General features: G+C 37.9%; 1 protein-coding gene across 1 annotated transcript in view; it reads left to right on the top strand.

Annotated features, from left to right (window-relative positions):
- Nucleotides 1-1,296: 1,296 nt before the first annotated feature.
- The window catches only part of ABCB7 (ATP binding cassette subfamily B member 7), a 151,010-nt gene continuing 132,107 nt past the window's right edge, over nucleotides 1,297-20,199 (top strand). The window contains exon 1 of the mRNA XM_059911792.1: nucleotides 1,297-1,483. Coding sequence (XP_059767775.1) covers nucleotides 1,313-1,483 — 171 coding nt within the window. The 5' untranslated portion in view covers nucleotides 1,297-1,312. The remainder of the gene's footprint in view (nucleotides 1,484-20,199) is intronic.

The raw sequence follows: 20,199 nt of genomic DNA, 5'->3' as shown, positions 1-20,199 counted from the left end.
CAAGCATTAACTTCTTAAAATGAAATACAAGCCCCTTCACCATCAGGCCTCTGCTCACCCAGGCTCATCTCTTCTCTGCCATACACTCCCTAGACTCCTGAACCTGGAAGTGTTTTCTTTCGACTTCTTGCTGTTAAAAATGCCATTTCCTTCACATGGAATTCCCTTCAACTGGAAACTTTATTCTTCTGTAAATAATTCCTTTCAAGCATCCTCTTACCCTGGAAACCTGGGGTGTAATATGAATCCTGAAACAAAGTAAAGCTAACTGCATGGGCCATGCATATCCTTTGTCTTCATCAGACTTATCATTAGTCCATAGTGCATCTACATAAGGAGTTAATAATTATTTGCCTGTCTTGTGTTAAAGTTTGAGAACGCAGCAATGAATGGAAATTGCAAACGCATTACTGTCGCCAGGGCTTCAGGTTACATTTACACTTGGAAATGTAGTTTCCTAGATAACTGTAAACATATTTCAACATTATTTTGTTGGATGATAGTGGTGACAAAAGAATATAAACCTGTCTTTAAACATGGACTTCTCTGCATACATTTTCATTTTACCGTCCTTCAGCGAATCTAGCTGTTTTGCAATAATTAGATGCTGCAGAAACCAAAGGGAAGAGGTAGAGAGGCAAATTAGCAGAGTAAAGGGTGTGTGTGTGTGTGTGTGTTTAAAACTCTTCCAAGAGCAAAAGACCAAAGGAAAACTCCTCCAAAGTTTGTGCGAAAAAGAACAATCAGCCAAATGCAAGCACTTACAACACAGCAAGTGACTCTCACAGGCAGTGAATCTCACAGATGAAGCTTCCTTCCCGGGGAAATCAATATCTGTAGTTTAATCTGCCCTAAGCGTTAGTACACAGGAGAGTGATAAGAATATTCACAGGGAAAATGGAGAGAGTGGATTTTGGCACTGAGTTGGAGGCGGCAGGAGAAGAGTGAAATGACTGACAAGATAGGGTTGCCAGATTTAGCAAATGGAATATTTGGGACATAATTATACTAAGAAATGATTCATTGTTTATCTGAAATTCAAATTTAACTGCGCATCCTGTGTTTTACCTGACAAATCTAGGAAAAGAGAGAAAGACAATGTTACTCCGTTATTCCCTGCTGTGTAAAAAAGACACTCAAAGACCGGCCCTAGAAGAAAAAAAGCGGTTGCGCTAAAGCATCCGAATCTTCAGAGAGAAGCTGTTTCCGCTCTCCTCCAGGGAGGGAGGGGGGTGAGGAGGATTAAGGTAGCGAGTTCGGACCTCCAGCGTCCCACAATCCTCTGCTCTCGGTTCCTCTTCCCTCGCTCAAGATGGCGCTGCTCGCGATACCTTCCTGGCGCTGGGCAGCTGCGGCGGCTGCTTTCGAAAAGCGTTGTTGGCACGCTGTGATACCGATCCGGCCCCTAGTCTCTATCTGGAGCCCAGGTCCGCAATGGAGGTCACGTCAGCTCGGCGGCTCGGGAACTGCTGGAATCTCCCAGGTGAGATGCCGTTCACTTGGAAGTGTAGCGTGAAGGACAAGGGGACCTATAGGGAAAAGGTTGCCCTTGTGTCTTCAGGGCAGAGCCAGTACAAAGAAGAAAGGTTGTCAGGGCTAACTTGGAGCAGCAGTAAGTGAAGGAAGTTAGGGTTGGAAATTTGAGGAAGGGGTGAAGAAAATCTTTGGGGTACAGTAAATGGGAACGGGACGGAAGGTTCCGGGCAGAGGGCACCTGGAGCGCTGGTGACTCTCGCAGGATTTACAGTTTTTTCTCTTAGTTTAAGAGGCAGAGTAGACACCATTCCCATACTGCTTACTTTTCTAAATGCAAGGAGAACTGGGCTACTTTCCAAAGTTAGTAATGGAATTTGGGACCAGTTTGCCAATGGTTAAGATTTTACTCAGTCAGAAATAGCAGTTTGGAGGGCATTGGAAGATAACAAGCTGCCTGTTAACAAGCGGCAAATTGAGTTAGCACCAGTTAGCTTCCTTGCTGACAGGGCTCCTTGATAGGCCCAAACCGTAATTATCTATGTCTCCAAAACATAGACCGCCCTAAATTCATATGTAAATACGATTATCCTTTGATCTGAAAAACAGTATTCTTTTGTGTACACAGGTCACTTTGGAAGCCATAAGGCTACTTATCTTTAATGAATGTAGCTATGGCTACAGTGCATCTTAATATTTGTGTTCATTATTATCTCTCACTTAAGAATAGTGTTTTATTGTTATTTGTATTCGTACTTCAGTATATCTTTTTATTGCCTATAATTGACAGAAAGCTTAATTGGCACCCCTTGTTCATCTGTATCGCTAAAGTGTTGTCAGCTTCATATGAGAAACAGCCTTTCAAGTTTTGATTCTTTGTCAACAGATGTTTAATGTCTGCTGTGTACATAGTGCTATGCTAGGTAATGGAGTACCAAAAGAAACACAGTAATATCTTCAAGCTGGACAATTTAGTTAATGAGATCGGATCTATGCATTACAAGAATAACTAAAAAACAACGTAGTAGATTAAATATCAAATGAATAGTATGAATAATAAGGGCTGTAGGCATCCAGAGGAAATAGTGATAATTAAGAACTAGATTATAGAGAGGATCTCATGCTGGCAATAGAGCTGGGGAGAACATTCCAAGCAGGGAGTATGACACTAGACATGTGGAATGCTGAAGGAATTATATCGATATGTTCATTCAGTAATTATTGAACATCTTTATACCAGTGAACAGTACAAAATATACACCCTGTCCTTAAAGGGTTTAAAATCTAGTAGGGGAAATAGATAAGTAAACAGGCAATTAATACAGTAGTGCAATGATGGGGAAGGTACAAAGTACTGGAGGAATATACATGAGAGGCATCAAGACTAATCTTAAGGTGGAGAAAATTGCCTTGAGTAACTGATATCTAAACCAAGACCTGAAAAATTAGAAGTTAGCTAAAGAGGGAATAGCATGTACAAAGGCCCACAGGTAAGAGAGAGCATGAAACTTCTGTAGAACTGCTTATAGTTTAGACTAGTGAGGATTTCATGATAGGAGATGGCAGATTAGGGTAGAGAAGCAAATCCAGATCCTTTTATTAAGGTTTTTTAAAAGCACTTTGTAGTTGAAATTTGTAACATGTGATCTCTTGGGAACCAGTCTTGTTCTCTAGTCCTCTAATAAGCCAGATGAAGTTAAAATAAAATTTGAAAGAAATCCAAAAAAGAGGGGATGTATGTATATGTATAGCTGATTCACTTTTCTACTGCTGTACAATAGAAACTAAAACAACATTGTAAAGCAACTATACTCCAGTAAAAATTAATTTAAAAAAAGATAAAATTTGTAGGACTTTCAGGCTCGAAGAATGAGGGGGAAGGAGACGTCATTAGGAGATTCAGAGGAGGTGATGACAGTAACAAGTTAGCTTTCTCTCTTTACATGAACACTATCCCCACAATTTCCTTCACTCTCTCCTGTATATCCTGCCATTTCTTTGGTTACCATTTCTGAAGTATGAAAAACAAGGAAAAGATGTTACCTTTGTTTTCTACTTCTTAAAGACATGCAACTTTTGCCTCTGTTTTAAAAATGTTGATTTAACAGGGAGATGAAGGAATGATTATAAGGCTTTTAAAGTAGAACCTGCTACAACCTGAGGCAAATTTTCAGATTAATTAGTCACTTGTGGTTAAGATTACAAAATAAATATTGAATGCATACTTTTAGGACAATCATTAGTATTTATAGCATATTTTAGAGCTGAAAGGAGCCTTAGTGCAGTGTTACGAAATCATGTTAGTGGGTTGGATCAGCACTTTGTTTTAGATGAAATTTAGTAGAATAGGAAAGAAAATATCAAGGCTTTATATGTATTAAGGGAAGTATTGTTTTACGAATACATATATATACATTACCATGTGTATGTGGTTACTGGAATGCATTGTGAAATGTGTTTTTCACACAGGATTTTGCCCTAGAGCTATGCTGTACAATGTGGTAGTCACTAGCTTCCTGTGACTGTTTAAATTTACATTAAATTAAAAATTTAATTCCTCAGTTGCATTAGTCACATTTTAAGGGCTGAATAGCCATATAGATGTGGAACATTTCCATCATTGCAGACATTTCTATTGAACACTACTACTTTAGAAAAGGTCAGGGACTTCCCTGGTGGCACAGTGGTTAAGAATCCACCTGCCAATGCCGGGACACGGATTCCATCCCTGGTCCGGGAAGACCCCACATGCCACGGAGCAACTAAGCTCGTGCGCCACAACTACTGAGCCTGCACTCTAGAGCCCGCGAGCCACAACTACTGAAGCCTGCATGCCACAACTACTGAAGCCCGCCCGCCTAGAGCCCATGCTCCACAACAAGAGAAGCCACCGCAGTGAGAAGCTCGCGCACTGCAACGAAGAGTAGGCCCCGCTCGCCGCAACTAGAGAAAGCCCACGCGCAGCAACAAAGACCCAAAGCAGCCAAAAATAAAAAGATAATAATAATAAATTAAAAAAAAATAAAGTACTCCACAAAGTATTTTTTTTTAAAAAAAGTAAAGATCGTATCCAGCCCTTCTAATTTTGCAGATGAGGAGACTAAGTTCTAGTATAGATAAATGACAGCCATTAAGGCCATTCATTTGTTTATTGCCTTCTGTGTGTTAGATATTTATATAAGGGTAATTAAGACTGTGACAGACCCTAATCACATAGTGAATGTTTGTTGAATTCTAAAGATACTTATCTAATAATTACTAGACCACTATTCATAGAGGGAAACACCTAAAACAGTTTTTTCTTAAAATGGGAAGATTTCATATAAGACATAAATTGTAATGATTATTATATAGTTGCCTCTCTACTACACTAATTAATATTGAAAGGACTTATGAATTTTGAATGATAGAATTTTGGATTTGTTTCATTAATATTGATACGGTAGAAACTGAGGCATCATATACTTAATCCATAGTGCCTTTTTTATCTATGTTTAACAAGTCCTTGACTCTTGATCCTGACACTGATCATATATTTTCTTCATTTTTTTAAATTAATTTTTATTGGAGTATAGTTGATTTACAATGTTGTGTTAGTTTCTGCTGTACAGCAAAGTGAGTCAGTTATACATATACATATACATATATCCACTCTTTTTAGATTCTATTCCCATATAGGTCATTACAGAGTATTGAGTAGAGTTCCCTGTGCTATACAGTAGGTTCTTATTAGTTATCTATTTTATATATAGTAGTGTATATTGTTAATCCCAACCTCCTAATTGATCCTTTCCCCCCCTTTCCCCTTTGGTAACCATAAGTTTGTTTTCTATGTCTGTGGGTCTATTTCTGTTTTGTAAATAGGTTCATTTGTACCATTTTTTTAGATTCCACATATAAGCAATATCATATGATATTTGTCTTTCAACGTCTGACTTACTTCACTCAGTATGACAATCTCTAGGTCCATCCATGTTGCTGCAAATGGCATTATTTTGTTCTTTTCTTTGGCTGAGTAATATTCCATTGTGTATATGTACCACATCCTCTTTATCCATTCCTCCGTTGATGGACGTTTAGGTTGCTTCCATGTCCTGGCTATTGTAAATAGTGCCACAATGAACATTGGGGTGCATGTATCCTTTTGAATTATGGTTTTCTCTGGATATATTCCCAGGAGTGGGATTGCTGGATCATATGGTAATTCTATTTTTAGTTTTTTAAGGAACCTCCATACTGTTCTCCATAGTGGCTATACCAAGTTACATTCCCACCAACAGTGTAGGAGGGTTTCCATTTCTCTACACCCTCTCCAGCATTTATTGTTTGCAGATTTTTTGATGATGGCCATTCTGACTGGTGTGAGGTGATGCTGTGTAGTTTTGATTTACATTTCTCTAATAATTAGTGATGTTGAGCATCTTTTCATGTGCCTCTTGGCCATCTGTATGTCTTCTTTGGAGAAATGTCTATTTAGATCTTCTGCCCATTTTTTGATTGGGTTGTTAGGTTTTTTGATATTGAGCTGTATGAGCTGTTTGTATATTTTGGAGATTAATCCCTTGCCATTCACATTGTTGGCAAATATTTTCTCCCATTTTCTGGGTTGTCTTTTCGTCTTGTTTATGGTTTCCTTTGCTGTGCAAAAGCTTTTGTGTTTAATTAGGTCCCATTTGTTTATTTTTGTTTTTATTTTCATTACTCTCGGAGGTGGATCACAAAAGATCTTGCTGCGATTTATGTCAGAAAGTGTTCTGCCTATGTTTTCCTCTAAGAGTTTTATAGTATCTGGTCTTACATTTAGGTCTTTAATCCATTTTGAGTTTATTATTATTAATTTGAGTTTATTAAGAAAAATAGTTTTTCCTTAAACTGGGAGGATTTCATATGATAAGACCTAAATTGTAATGATTATTATACAATTGCCTCTCTACCTCACTAATTAATATTAAAAGGACTTAATGAATTTTGAATGATAGAATTTTGGATTTATTTCATCAATATTTATATGGTAGAAACTGAGGCATCATATACTTGTTCCATAGTGTCTTTTTATCTATGTTTAACGAGTCCTCGACTCTTGATCGTGACACTGATCATATACTTTTTTCATTTGGTTTTTTTTTAAACATCTTTATTGAGATTAATTCACATATCATACAGTCACCCACTTAAAGTGTGGATTTAGTATATTCAGTGGATTTTAGTATATTCAGTGGTATATACCACCATCACCATAGTCAATTTTACATTTCCATTACCTCAAAAAGAAACCTGCTACCCTTTTGGCTATCACCCTCCTTCCCCCTGCCGCACCAGGCCTATGCAACCACTAATCTATGTTCAGTCTCTATAGATTTGTCCATTCTGGACATTTCACATAAATGGAATCATATAATATTTGGTCTTGAGACTGGCTTCTTTCACTTAGCATTATGTTTTCAGGGTTCATGCATGTTATGGCATGCATTAAATACCTCATTCCTTTTTATGGCTGAATAATATTCGATGATATGGATGTAAAAGATTATGCGTTCATCAGTTGATAGACATTCAGGTTGTTTCCATCTTTTGGCTATTATGAATAATGCTGCTATAAACATTCATGTACAAGTTTTATATGGACATAAGTTTTCATTTCTCTTGGGTGTATACCTAAGAGTAGAATTGTTGTGTCATATGGTAATTCTGTTTAGTTCTTTAAGGAACTGCCAGACTGGTTTTCCAAGTGACTACAACATTTTACATTAGTATTAGAAGTGTACAGGGTTCCAGTTTCTTCATATCCTAGCTAATTGTTGTTATCTGACGTTTTTTAGTCTAGCCATCTTGGTGGGTGTGAAGTCATGTATCCTTGTGGTTTTAATTTGTATTTCCTTGATGACTAAAGATGTTGAGCATCTATCCATGTGCTTATTGCCCATTTGTATATATTCTTTGGAGAAATGTCAGTTCAGGTCCTTTGCCCAATTTTTAATTGGATTATTGGTCTTTTTATTATTGAGATATGAGTCTTTATTCTAGATTCAATTCCCTTATCAGATATATGATTTGCAAATATTTTCTCCCATTCTGTGGGTTGTCTTTTTCTTTCTTGATAGTGTCCTTTGAAGCACAAAAGTTTTTCATTTTGTTGAAGTCAAATTTATTTATTTTTTTTCTTTTGTTGGTCATACTTTTGGTGTTGTAGCTAAAAATCCATTGCCGTATCTAAGGTCATGAATATTTACCCTTATGTTTTCTTCTAAGAATTTTATAACTTAATTCTAGTGAGATATAGAAACATTACTTTTGCATAGTTCTAGTTCCTTACCCTGCTTTGTTGTTTTACTTTTATAGATATTACATCTATAAATGTTAAAATCCTAACAATACATTGTCATAATTATGATTTTATATAATTTTATGACTTTTAAAGAAGCTGAGAGAAGAAAGGAGGGTAAGTAAATATTTATGGCTTTTTTTATATTAACCTTCATATTTATCATTTCTGGTTCTCTTCATTTGTGCTCTTGTGTTTGAGTTACCATCTGGAGTCATTTCCTTATCCCAATATAGCTGTGCTCCCACCCATCTCCTTTGTGCTGTTATTGGCACGTATAATGCATCTCTATATGTTACAGGCTTAATCATACATTATATAAATATTATTTTATACAATTGCTTTTGAAATTAGTACAAAGAAGAAAGTAGAAAAGTATGCATTTATACAGTCTTTTATAATAACACAATTACCTTTTCCTGTGCTCTTGTTTTTTTGTGTGTGTGGATTTGAATTACAGTCTGAGGTCACTTGCTTTCAGGCTAAAGAACTTACATTAGTATTTCTTGTAAGGTAGTTCGGCTAGTAACAGATTCTCTCAATTTTTGTTTGTCTGGGAATGTCTTTATTTTGCCTTTATTTTTGAACAACAGCTTTCCTGGATATAGGATTCTTCCTTGGCAGTTTTTTCTTTGAGCCCTTTGAATACGGTATCCTACTGCTTTACAGCCTATACTTGTTTCTGCTAAGGAGTTAGCTGTTAGTTTTATTGGGGTTCTCTTATTAGTGAGGAGTCTTTTTTCTCTTGTTACTTTCAAGATTTTCCCCTTGTTTTTGACTTTCAGTATTTTTACTATAATGTGTCTGTGGATCTCTTTGCATGTTTCCTATTTGGAATTTGTTGAGCTTCCTGGATGTGTAAATTTTTGTTCTTTTTAATAAGCTTTGGAAGCTTTCAGCCATTATTTCATTGAGTAGTTTTTCTTCCCCTTTATCTCTCTCCTTTCTTTCTGGTACAGTCATTATACATATATTGGTGCACTTAATAATGTCCTACATTTCTCTGAGAATCTGTTTATTTTTTTTCACTCTTTTTAAATCTCTGTTCTTCATATTACTTGATTTCTATTGCTCATCTTCGAGTTCATTAATTCTTTGTTCTCTCAGTTCACATCTACTGTTGAGCACCTCTACTTAATTTTTCATTTCAGTTATTGTAATTTTCAACTCTAGGATTTCCACTTGGTTCTTTTTTTATAATTCCTATACATATCAATACATTCCTATTGATACTATACCTGTGATGTGACATTGTCATCACACCTTCCTTTATTTATTATTTTTCTCTTGAATTTTTGAATTTTATTTTTATACAGCAGGTTCTTATTAGTCATCCATTTTATACACATCAGTGTATACATGTCAATCCCAATTTCCCAGTTCATCACACCACCACCCCCACCAACTGCTGCTTTCCCGCCTTGGTGTCCATATGTTTGTTCTCTACATCTGTGTCTCAATTTCTGCCCTGCAGACTGGTTCATCTGTACCATTTTTCTAGGTTCCACATATATGCGTTAATATGCGATATTTGTTTTTCTTTTTCTGACATACTTCACTCTGTGTGAGAGTCTCTAGATTCATCCATGTCTCTACAAATGACCCAATTTCGTTCCTTTTTATGGCTGAGTAATATTCCATTGTATATATGTACCACATCTTCTTTATCCATTCCTCTGTTGATGGGCATTTAGGTTGCTTCCATGACCTGGCCGTTGTAAATAGTGCTGCAGTGTACATTGGGGTGCATGTGTCTTTTTGAATTATGGTTTTCTCTGGGTATATGCCCAGTAGTGGGATTGCTGGGTCATATGGTAATTCTATTTTTAGATTTTTAAGGAACCTCCATACTGTTCATCATAGTGGCTGTATCAATTTACATTCCCAACAACAGTGCAAGAGGGTTCCCTTTTCTCCACATCCTCTCCAGCGTTTGTTGTTTGTAGGTTTTCTGATGATGCCCATTCTAACTGGTGTGAGGTGATACTTCATTGTAGTTTAGATTTGCATTTCTCTAATAATTAGTGATGTTGAGCAGCTTTTCACGTGCTTCTTGGCCATCTGTATGTTCTCTTTGGAGAAATGTCTATTTAGGTCTTCTGCCCATTTATTGATTGGGTTGTTTGTTTTTTTAACATTGAGCTGCATGAGCTGTTTATATATTTTGGAGATTGATCCTTTGTCCAATGATTTGTTTGCAAATATTTTTTTCCCATTCTGAGGGTTGTCTTTTCGTCTTGTTTGTAGTTTCCTTTGCTTTGCAAAAACTTTTAAGTTTCATTAGGCCCCATTTGTTTATTTTTGTTTTTATGTCCATTACTCTAGGAGGTGGATCAAAAAAGATCTTGCTGTGATTTATGTCAAAGAGTGTTCTTCCTATGCTTTCCTCTGAGAGCTTTATAGTGTCCAGTCTTACATTTAGGTCTCTAATCCATTTTGAGTATTTTTCTGTGTGGTGTTAGGGAGTGTTCTAATTTCATTCTTTTACATGTAGCTGTCCAGTTTTCCCAGCACCACTTATTGAAGAGACTGTCTTTTCTCCATTGTATATCCTTGCCTCCTTTGTCATAGGTTAGTTGACCATAGGTGCGTGGGTTTATCTCTGGGCTTTCTATCGTGTTCCACTGATCTATATTTCTGGTTTTGTGCCAGTACCATACTGTCTTGATTACTGTAGCTTTGTAGTATAGTCTGAAGTCAGGGAGTCTGATTCCTCCCGCTCCGTTTTTTTCCCTCAAGACTGCTTTGGCTATTCGGGGTCTTTTGTGTCTCCATACAAATTTTAAGATTGTTTTTTCTAGTTCTGTAAAAATGCCATTGGAAATTTGATAGGGATTGCATTGAATCTGTAGATTGCTTTGGGTAGTATAGTCATTTTCATGGTATTGATTCTTCCAATCCAAGAACATGGTATATCTCTCCATCTGTTGGTATCATCTTTAATTTCTTTCAACAGTGTCTTATAGTTTTCTGCATACAGATCTTTTGTCTCCTTAGGTAGGTTTATTCCTAGGTACTCCATTCTTTTTGTTGCAGTGGTAAATGGGAATGTTTCCTTAATTTCTCTTTCAGATTTTTCATCATTAGTGTATAGGAATGCAAGAGATTTCTGTGCAGTCATTTTGTATCCTGCAACTTTACCAAATTCAGTGATTAGCTCTAGTAGTTTTCTGGTGGCGTCTTTAGGATTCTCTATGTATAGTATCATGTCATCTGCAGATAGTGACAGTTTTACTTCTTCTTTTCCAATTTGTATTCCTTTTATTTCTTTTTCTTCTCTGAATGCCATGGCTAGGACTTTCAATCCTGTGTTGAATAATAGTGGCGAGAGTGGACATCCTTGTCTCGTTCCTGATCTTAGAGGAAATGCTTTCAGATTTTCACCATTGAGAATGATGTTTGCTGTGGGTTTGTCATATATGGCCTGTATTATGTTGAGGTAGGTTCCCTTTATGCCCACTTTTTGGAGAGTTTTTATCATAAATGGGTGTTGAATTTTGTCAAACGCTTTTTCTGCATCTATTGAGATGATCATATGGTTTTTATTCTTCAATTTGTTAATATGGTGTATCACATTGATTGATTTGCGTATACTGAAGAATCCTTGCGTCCCTGGGATAAATCCCACTTGATCATGGTGTATGATCCTTTTAATGTGTTATTGGATTCTGTTTGCTACTATTTTGTTGAGGATTTTTGCATCTATATTCATCTGTGATATTGGTCTGTAATTTTCTTTTTTGTGTGATATCTTTGGTTTTGTTATCAGGGTGATGGTGGCATCATAGAATGAGTTTGGGAGTGTTCCTTCCTCTGCAATTTTTTGGAAGAGTTTGAGAAGGATGGGTGTTAGCTCTTCTCTAAATGTTTGATAGAATTCACCTGTGAAGCCATCTGGTCCTGGGCTTTTGTTTGTTGGAAGATTTTTAATAACAGTTTCAATTTCATTGCTTGTGATTGGTCTGTTCATATTTTCTGTTTCTTCCTGGTTCAGCCTTGGAAGGTTATACCTTTCTAAGAATTTGTCCATTTCTTCCAGGTTGTCCATTTTATTGGCATAGAGTTGCTTGTAGTAGTCTCTTAGGATGCTTTGTATTTCTGCGGTGTCTGTTGTAACTTCTCCTTTTTCATTTCTAACTTTATTGATTTGAGTCCTCTCCCTCTTTTTCTTGATGAGTCTGGCTAATGGTTTATCAATTTTGTTTATCTTCTCAAAGAACCAGCGTTTAGTTTTATTGATTTCTTCAGTGATCTCTTGGTTCTTTAGTAATGTTTAGCCTCCATGTGTTTGTGTTTTTTACTTTTTTTTCCCCTGTAATTGATTTCTAATCTCATAGCGTTGTGGTCAGAAAAGATGCTTTGATATGATTTCAGTTTTCTTAAATTTACGGAGGCTTGATTTGTGACCCAAGATGTGATCTATCCTGGAGAATGTTCCGTGCACACTTGAGAAGAAAGTGTAGTCTTCTGTTTTTGGATGGAATGTCCTATAAATATCAATTAACTTTATCTGGTCTATTGTATCATTTAAAGCTTGTGTTTCCTTATTAATTTTCTGTTTGGATGATCTGTCCATTGGTGTAAGTGAGGTGTTTAAGTCCCCCACTATTATTGTGTTACTGTCAATTTCTTCTTTTATAGCTGTTAGCAGTTGCCTTATATATTGAGGTGCTCCTATGTTGGGTGCATATATATTTATAATTGTTATATCTTCTTCTTGGATTGATCCCTTGATCATTATGTAGTATCCTTCCTTGTCTCTTGTAACATTCTTTATTTTAAAGTCTCTTTTATCTGATATGAGTATTGCTACTCCAGCTTTCTTTTGATTTCCATTTGCCTGGAATATCTTTTTCCATCCCCTCACTTTCAGTCTGTATGTGTCCCTAGGTCTGAAGTGGGTCTCTTGTAGACAGCATATAGATGGTCTTGTTTTTGTATCCATTCAACAAGCCTGTGTCTTTTGGTTGGAGCATTTAATCCATTCACGTTTAAGTTAATTATTGATATGTATGTTCCTATTACAGTTTTCTTAACTGTTCTGGGTTTGTTTCTGTAGGTCCTTTTCTTCTCCTGTGTTTCCCACTTAGAGAAGTTCCGTTAGCATTTGTTGTAGAGCTAGTTTCGTGGTGCTGAATTCTCTTAGCTTTTGCTTGTCTGTAAAGCTTTTGATTTCTCCATGGAATCTGAATGAGATCCTTTCCTGGTAGAGTAATCTTGGTTGTCCGTTCTTCCGTTTCATCACTTTAAGTATATCATGCCACTCCCTTCTGGCTTGTAGAGTTTCCGCAGAGAAATCAGCTGTTAACCTTATGGGAGTTCCCTTGTACGTTATTTGTCATTTTTCCCTTGCTGCTTTCAATAATTTTTCTTTGTTTTTAATTTTTGCCAATTAATTACTATATGTCTCAGTGTGTTTCTCTTTGGGTTTATCCTCTATGGGACTCTCTGCGCTTCCTGGGCTTGGGTGTCTATTTCCTTTCCCATGTTAGGGAAGTTTTCGACTATAATCTCTTCAAATATTTTCTCGGGTCTTTTCTCTCTCTCTTCTCCTTCTGGGACCCATATAATGCGAATGTTGTTGCATTTAATATTGTCCCAGAGGTGTCTTAGGCTGTCTTCATTTCTTTTCATTCTTTTTTCTTTAGTCTGTTCCGTAGCAGTGAATTCCACCATTCTGTCTTCCAGGTCACTTATCTGTTCTTTTGCCTCAGTTATTCTGCTATTGATTCCTTGTAGTGCATTTTTCATTTCAGTTATTGTGTTGTTCAGTTCTGCTTGTTTGTTCTTTAATTCTTCTAGATCTTTGTTAAACATTTCTTGTATCTTCTCGATCTTTGCCTCCATTCTTTTCCGAGGTACTGGATCATCTTCACTATCATTATTCTGGATTCTTTTTCTGGAAGGTTGCCTATCTCCACTTCATTCAGTTGTTTTTCTGGGGTTTTATCTTGTTCCTTCATCTGGTACATAGCTGTCTGCCTTTTCATCTTGTCTATCTTTCTGTGAATGTGGTTTTCGTTCCACAGGCTGCAGGATTGTAGTTCTTCTTGCTTCTACTGTCTGCCTTCTGGTGGATGAGGCTATCTATGAGGCTTGTGCAAGTTTCCTGATGGGAGGGAGTGGTGGTGGGTAGAGCTGGCTGTTGCTTTGGTGGGCAGAGCTCAGTAAAACTTTAATCCACTTGTCTGCTGATGGGTGGGGCTGGGTTCCCTCCCTGTTGGTTGTTTGGCCTGAGGCGACCCAACACTGGAGCCCGCCCCGGGCTCTTTGGTGGGGCCAATGGCAGACTCTGGGAGGGCTCACGCCAAGGAGGACTTCCCAGAACTTCTGCTGCCAGTGTCCTTGTCCTCACAGTGAGCCACAGCCACCCCCGCCTCTGCAGGAAACCCTCCAACACTAGCAGGTAGGTCGGGTTCAGTCTCCTGTTTGGTCACTGCTCCTCCCCCTGGGTCCCGATGCACACACTACTTTGTGTGTGCCCTCCAAGAGTGGAGTCTGTTTCCCCCAGTCCTGTCAAAGTCCTGCAATCAAATCCTGCTAGCCTTCGAAGTCTTATTCTCTAGGAATTCCTCCTCCCGTTGCTGGACCCCCAGGTTGGGAAGCCTGACGTGGGGCTCAGAACCTTCACTCCAGTGGGTGGGCTTCTGTCGTATAAGTGTTTTCCAGTTTGTGAGTCACCCATCCAGCAGTTATGGGATTTGTTTTTATTGTGATTTCACCCCTTCTACTGTCTCATTGTGGCTTCTCCTTTGTCTTTGGATGTGGGGTGTCCTTTTTGGTGAGTTCCAGTGTCTTCCTGTTGATGATTGTTCAGCGGTTAGTTGTGATTCTGGTGTTCTTGCAAGAGGGAGTGAGAGCACATCCTTCTTCTCTGCCATCTTGAACCAATCTTCCTTTATTTCTTTAACAGGGTTTGCTTTAGTCTTTGAACATATTTATAATGACAGGTTTGAAGGTATTTTCTCTTCAGTCTGACATCTGGTCAAAACCGTAGGCAGTTTCTTTTGCCTGCTTTTTTCCTCAGTGTATAGGTTGTAGTTTCATGTTTCTTTGTGTGTCTTGCAATTTTTTTGAAACTGGACATTTTAGATAATGTAGTAACTCTTGGTACTGGTCCCCTCCCTCCCAGGGCTTATTAGTGTTATTTACTTGTTTGTTTGTTTATTTAGGAACTGGCTGGATTTTAGTGCTGTCTCTCTCCACCCTTCCCTTGCTCCCCACTTCTCAGTGTTAGTGCCTCTGATGTTGCCTCTTAAGCAGCATAGCCTTGCATATGCCCAGTCACCCTGAGAGGGCAGTGGTTTTGCTGAGGCTCTCTCTGTCTCTTTTCCAATTATGCTCCAGTTGTTGCTGGGAGATCAACACTGTTTTTTCCAACAGTGCCCTGGGGCAGAAATTGTTTCACCGACTAAAGCCATCAGATTGCGGTTCCTTTGAAGTGCAGGTTGTTGAGGTCAGTGTTTGAGGTTTTTTCCGACCCTAGGCAGTCTTCTCCTGTACATTTCCCTCCTTGGTTTTCTGGTTCTCTGGGGCAAACCAGCTGACCTACAGTTCAGCCTCTATATCCAGTGATTCCACTAGTCTCCTCCTACTTGCCTTTCACCTCAACCTCTACTATATTTGAGAGTAGCCTTGGGCTTGAACTAATCCACGTCTAGCTGTATGAAGTCACTTCCTCTGGGAAGAGATTAGGAGCTATCTGCTTCAGGACCTTCTCTCTCCAGGCAAAATCTCCCAGCCACAGCTCTGGAGCTGGGCGTGGGGGACAGTGGTGGCTTCTCTCTGAGTGATATCCCCACTTTAGGAGTTGAGCACTAGATGGAGTAGGGGGAGCAGTAGCCTCAGGTCTTTTTGCCTTGCCTCTCTTCGTATGCAACTACTCTCTTATGAGTCAGGGCCAGGGTGACTGGGGCTTCAATATTCTCAGTGGCATCACACCCAAGGTAGAGCCTCTGTCCCTCTAGTGGGGGTGTGTGGAAGAAGGGAGACCCTACCTCTTGGCCATGTTAGCCCAGAACTTAGCTTCAGCAACAGGTTGTTGGGGTGAAGGATGAGAAATGCTGATGTCCTGCCTTTCCCAGGAAGATAGTCTTTTGACTATAATCTCAGGGGGCAGAGGGAGCACTGTGCTCCTGGCTGCACCAATCTCAAGTGGAGTTTCCATATGGCTGAACTGGGAGTGGGGAGGCAGGGAGTGTGTCCTGGTTCAAACACCACAGACTCTTGCCGTTCTTACTGAGCTCTAATAGATTTTCTTGAGTAAATGATATTTCATTTGCTATATGCCTCCAGGACCATTTCTAGGGACTTTAAATGGTAATACTTTATAAATTTCACCAGTTTTGTTGGGGAGTGAGTCTAAGGAGCTCCTTATGTTGTCATGTTAGAAGTGGAACTCTTTTCATTTGTTTTTGACAGGTTCATGTTCTTTGGCATATCGCATGCAGCAAAGCAGTCTGTCCTTTCTCTTTGGTTTGTAGGAGATATTACCAGTGAGGTACTTACCTTGTATGTTCCATTTAGTAGTTCTTTTGGACAGGTACTGTTTTGTTTTCATTTGTTGGCTCTGACATCATGGACAAAGGATGGGAACTTTAATTTCTTCCAGTAGTGTGTAAGTTCCCTCTTCCTGCCCTCCCACTGGTGACTAGCTGCTGATAATTAACAATGTAGATAAAAGTTAAGAGACTTCTGGCCTTCATAATAACTGAAGTGGGAATATAATAACACTAGGGAAATAATCCTCCTACTCTGCTTTTTAGAGATCCTAAAGTTTTAAGATTTAAGTTTCATAACATAAGATGCATGTCAAGAAATTACAGTGAATACTGAGAAGACACAAAATGTAATAAGAAAGTGAAAAACAGAACTTAACAGGAAAAAATTAAGGATGTTTTCAAGTGGATTATTTTGCATGGAACTGAAGAGGGTGAGAGGTGATTCAGTTACATTTAAAGTATCTGAAGGATAATTAATTTTTAAAAAATTAAAAGCTGTCCTTCTAATAGTTCAGTGATACCTGAACATACCTGGAATATTAGTTTATAATACAGAAATATAGACTTCAGTTGAAGGAAGAGGGATTTCATGTGCATATTAGAAGAAATTTCTTAAATTAATAATCCTTTTATTGGGATAACAAAGCAACTTTTTAAATGATGTCCTAAGAGGCAGAAGAAATAACCATTAATCGTAACTTAAGTAGATATCTTCTTAAAGATAGAACTGACTTAAATTTATATTCTTCAGGATCACAGCTCACTTTATTTTTTTAACATTTTATTTATTTATGTATGTATTTATGTATTTATTTATTTTGGCTGTGCCAGGTCTTAGTTGCAGTGTGTGGGATCTTCATTGCAGTGTGTGAACTCTTAGTTGCGGCATGCGAACTCTTTAGTTGTGGCATGCATGCGGGATCTAGTTCCCCGACCAGGGATCGAACCTGGGCCCCCTTCATTGGGAGCGTGGAGTCTTACCCACTGGACCACCAGGCAAGTCCCCACAGCTCACTTTAAAGAGGATAATCTAGCAGAAAGAATATTGGTAAACCAACAATCAGAAGAGTTGGATTCTAGTTTTGGCTTTTGTGTTAGAAGACACTAGAACAAATCATTAGGCAATAATTTGCTATCATTAGAAGAATATAAGCTATTAGGAAGCAGTCAGCTTGGTTTTGAGAAGAGTAAGACATACCAAACCAATTCAGTTCTTCATATAAGAGAGTTGCAGTGTACTCAGAAGTACAGTTGATCTTGATTTCATTAAGGCTCAATTCCTGTCCCCTGTATCATTCTCTCTCAACAAGCCAGGAAGGAATGATATTGCATATATTAAGGAGTCTTGAGGTAGTAGTAAGTATAGCTTACTGGAGAAAATACAGACAATTTGAAGGATTTTGATTTCTAAATATTGAAGAGAATAAACAACTGGTGTACAAAGGACATAACGTGGCGCAGTGGAATGAACGTTGGACCAGGACACCTGACCACTTGAGCTCTGTTTCTACTCTAATTATCTTGGACAGATCACTTGTTCCTTTGGACCTCAGTTTCTGTAAAATAAGATTCAGCTACTTGATCTTTAAGGTTTCTTCCACTTCTGTAGTTTCCTGACTTTGATCTGTTGGGACTAGCCCTTTGAATATATACTATTGGGTTGGCCAAAAAGTTTGTTTGGGATTTTCCAGGTGTTTCAAAAATGCTGAACGAACTTTTTGGCCAACCCAATACCTCTAGTTTGAGAGCCTAGTTTATTACTGGTAGTAGTTTGCCAGGAGCAACATAGGCTACATTTCAGTTCACATGAATTTAAAAAAAAAATATTTATTTATTTATTTGGCTATACCAGGTCCCAGTTGCGACATGCGGGATCTTCAGTTGCAGCATGCAGGATCTTTAGTTGTAGCATGCAGGCTCCTAGCTGCAGCATGCAGGATCCAGTTTGCTGACCAGGGATCGAACCCGGGCCCCCTGCATTGGGAACGCAGAGTCTCAACCACTGGACCACCAGGGAAGTCCGCACATGACTTTTTAATGGAGCAAATTTGTATTGTTGTCTCTTCTCATACTACTTATTGATCTTAGTGTAGGAGTAGAAGAACTGAGATTGATGGTGAGTTTAGTATTTGCTAGTGTTGGGGAGATGGAATTAGAGTGGAGGAAATGTAAGCTAGGTTCTAAAATCATCTAGGAAGGTAGAAAAGATTCTAAGGAGGTGGTGGAGAGTAGCAGCATTACTATAAAAATTTTTATAAATTAAAGATGAAGCTTACATGGGCTATAAATGATAAGGAATGGAAATAAAAAGGTCTTAGAAACTTCTTACATCTAAAGGTCTTCTGCCACTTGCAGAAGTGGCACTGGGGATTGAGAAGAGGAATTCAGAGGACCCCTCATTCAGAAATGGTTGAATAAATAACATTCTCTAAACCATTGACATATTGATTTGAATTGGTTATTAAGATTAATAGGAGGGGGAGAAAAGTTCATAATAGTGGTTCTAAACTTTCATTTAGAACAGTAGGCCCTTTGAGAATCTGATAAAAGCTATGAACTTTCCCCCTAGAAAAATGCACATACACATATGCTTCATTTTGCATGCAATATCAGGGGTATCAATCCCCGATAAATATTGCAGGCTGGTGGGTTTCTAATGTAGTTTCTAAGTAGCCAGTGGCAGAGTAAAGGGCCCTTGTCACTGGGCAGTGGGGGTAGAAATGGAATGGAAACCTGTTTTGCTCATATCAAACTTTTTATTAAATGCAAAATGCAGTAATACATCAATATTCAATGTTGTGATCTTAAAGTTGTTGGTTTTTCAAAGGAGTGTGTACTTTCCATGTTGTAAAATATACAATAGAGGCGAAATTGCCTGTTCTGTATGTGATTCTTATAGTTTTCCTTTTTAATTTTATTTATACATTTCTCTTTAATTGTATAAAATCACATCTAATAAACATGAGAAAAATACCCACAATCTCACCTCTTAAATAATTTTCCATTTTCCCCCTGAATTTCAGTTCTTATATGTACATAATTTTTACATTGCTGAGATAATTTTAAATCCTGTTTCTTTGCAGATGACATGATACTATACATAGAGAATCCTAAAGATGCTACCAGAAAACTTCTAGAGCTAATCAATGAATTTGGTAAAGTAGCAGGATACAAAATTAATGCACAGAAATCTCTTGCATTCCTATACACTAATGATGAAAAATCTGAAAGAGAAATTAAGGAAACATTCCCATTTACCACTGCAACAAAAAGAATGAAGTACCTAGGAATAAACCTACCTAAGGAGACAAAAGACCTGTATGCAGAAAATTATAAGACACTGATGAAAGAAATTAAAGATGATACAAATAGATGGAGAGATATACCATGTTCTTGGATTGGAAGAATCAACATTGTGAAAATGACTCTACTACCCAAAGCAATTTACAGATTCAATGCAATCCCTATCAAACTACCACTGGCATTTTTCACAGAACTAGAACAAAAAATTTCACAATTTGTATGGAAACACAAAAGACCCCAAATAGCCAAAGCAATGTTGAGAAAGAAAAACGGAGCTGGAGGAATCAGGCTCCCTGACTTCGAACTATACTACAAAGCTACAGTAATCAAGACAGTATGGTACTGGCACAAAAACAGAAACATAGATCAATGGAACAGGATAGAAAGCCCAGAGATAAACGCACGCACATATGTTCACCTTATCTTTGATAAAGGAGGCAAGCATATACAGTGGAGAAACGAGAGCCTCTTCAATAAGTGGTGCTGGGAAAACTGGACAGGTACATATAAAAGTATGAAATTAGAACACTCCCTAACATCATATACTTATAAGCATTCTTTTACTTAGTACTCAGTCTTTACCAAAATTAGGTCTTTTAA

Source organism: Balaenoptera ricei, chromosome X (assembly GCF_028023285.1).
Source record: "Balaenoptera ricei isolate mBalRic1 chromosome X, mBalRic1.hap2, whole genome shotgun sequence".
NCBI classification, from domain to species: Eukaryota; Metazoa; Chordata; class Mammalia; order Artiodactyla; family Balaenopteridae; genus Balaenoptera; species Balaenoptera ricei.
Note: the sequence above shows the minus strand (reverse complement) of the source record. Positions and strands in the feature narration are given on the sequence as shown.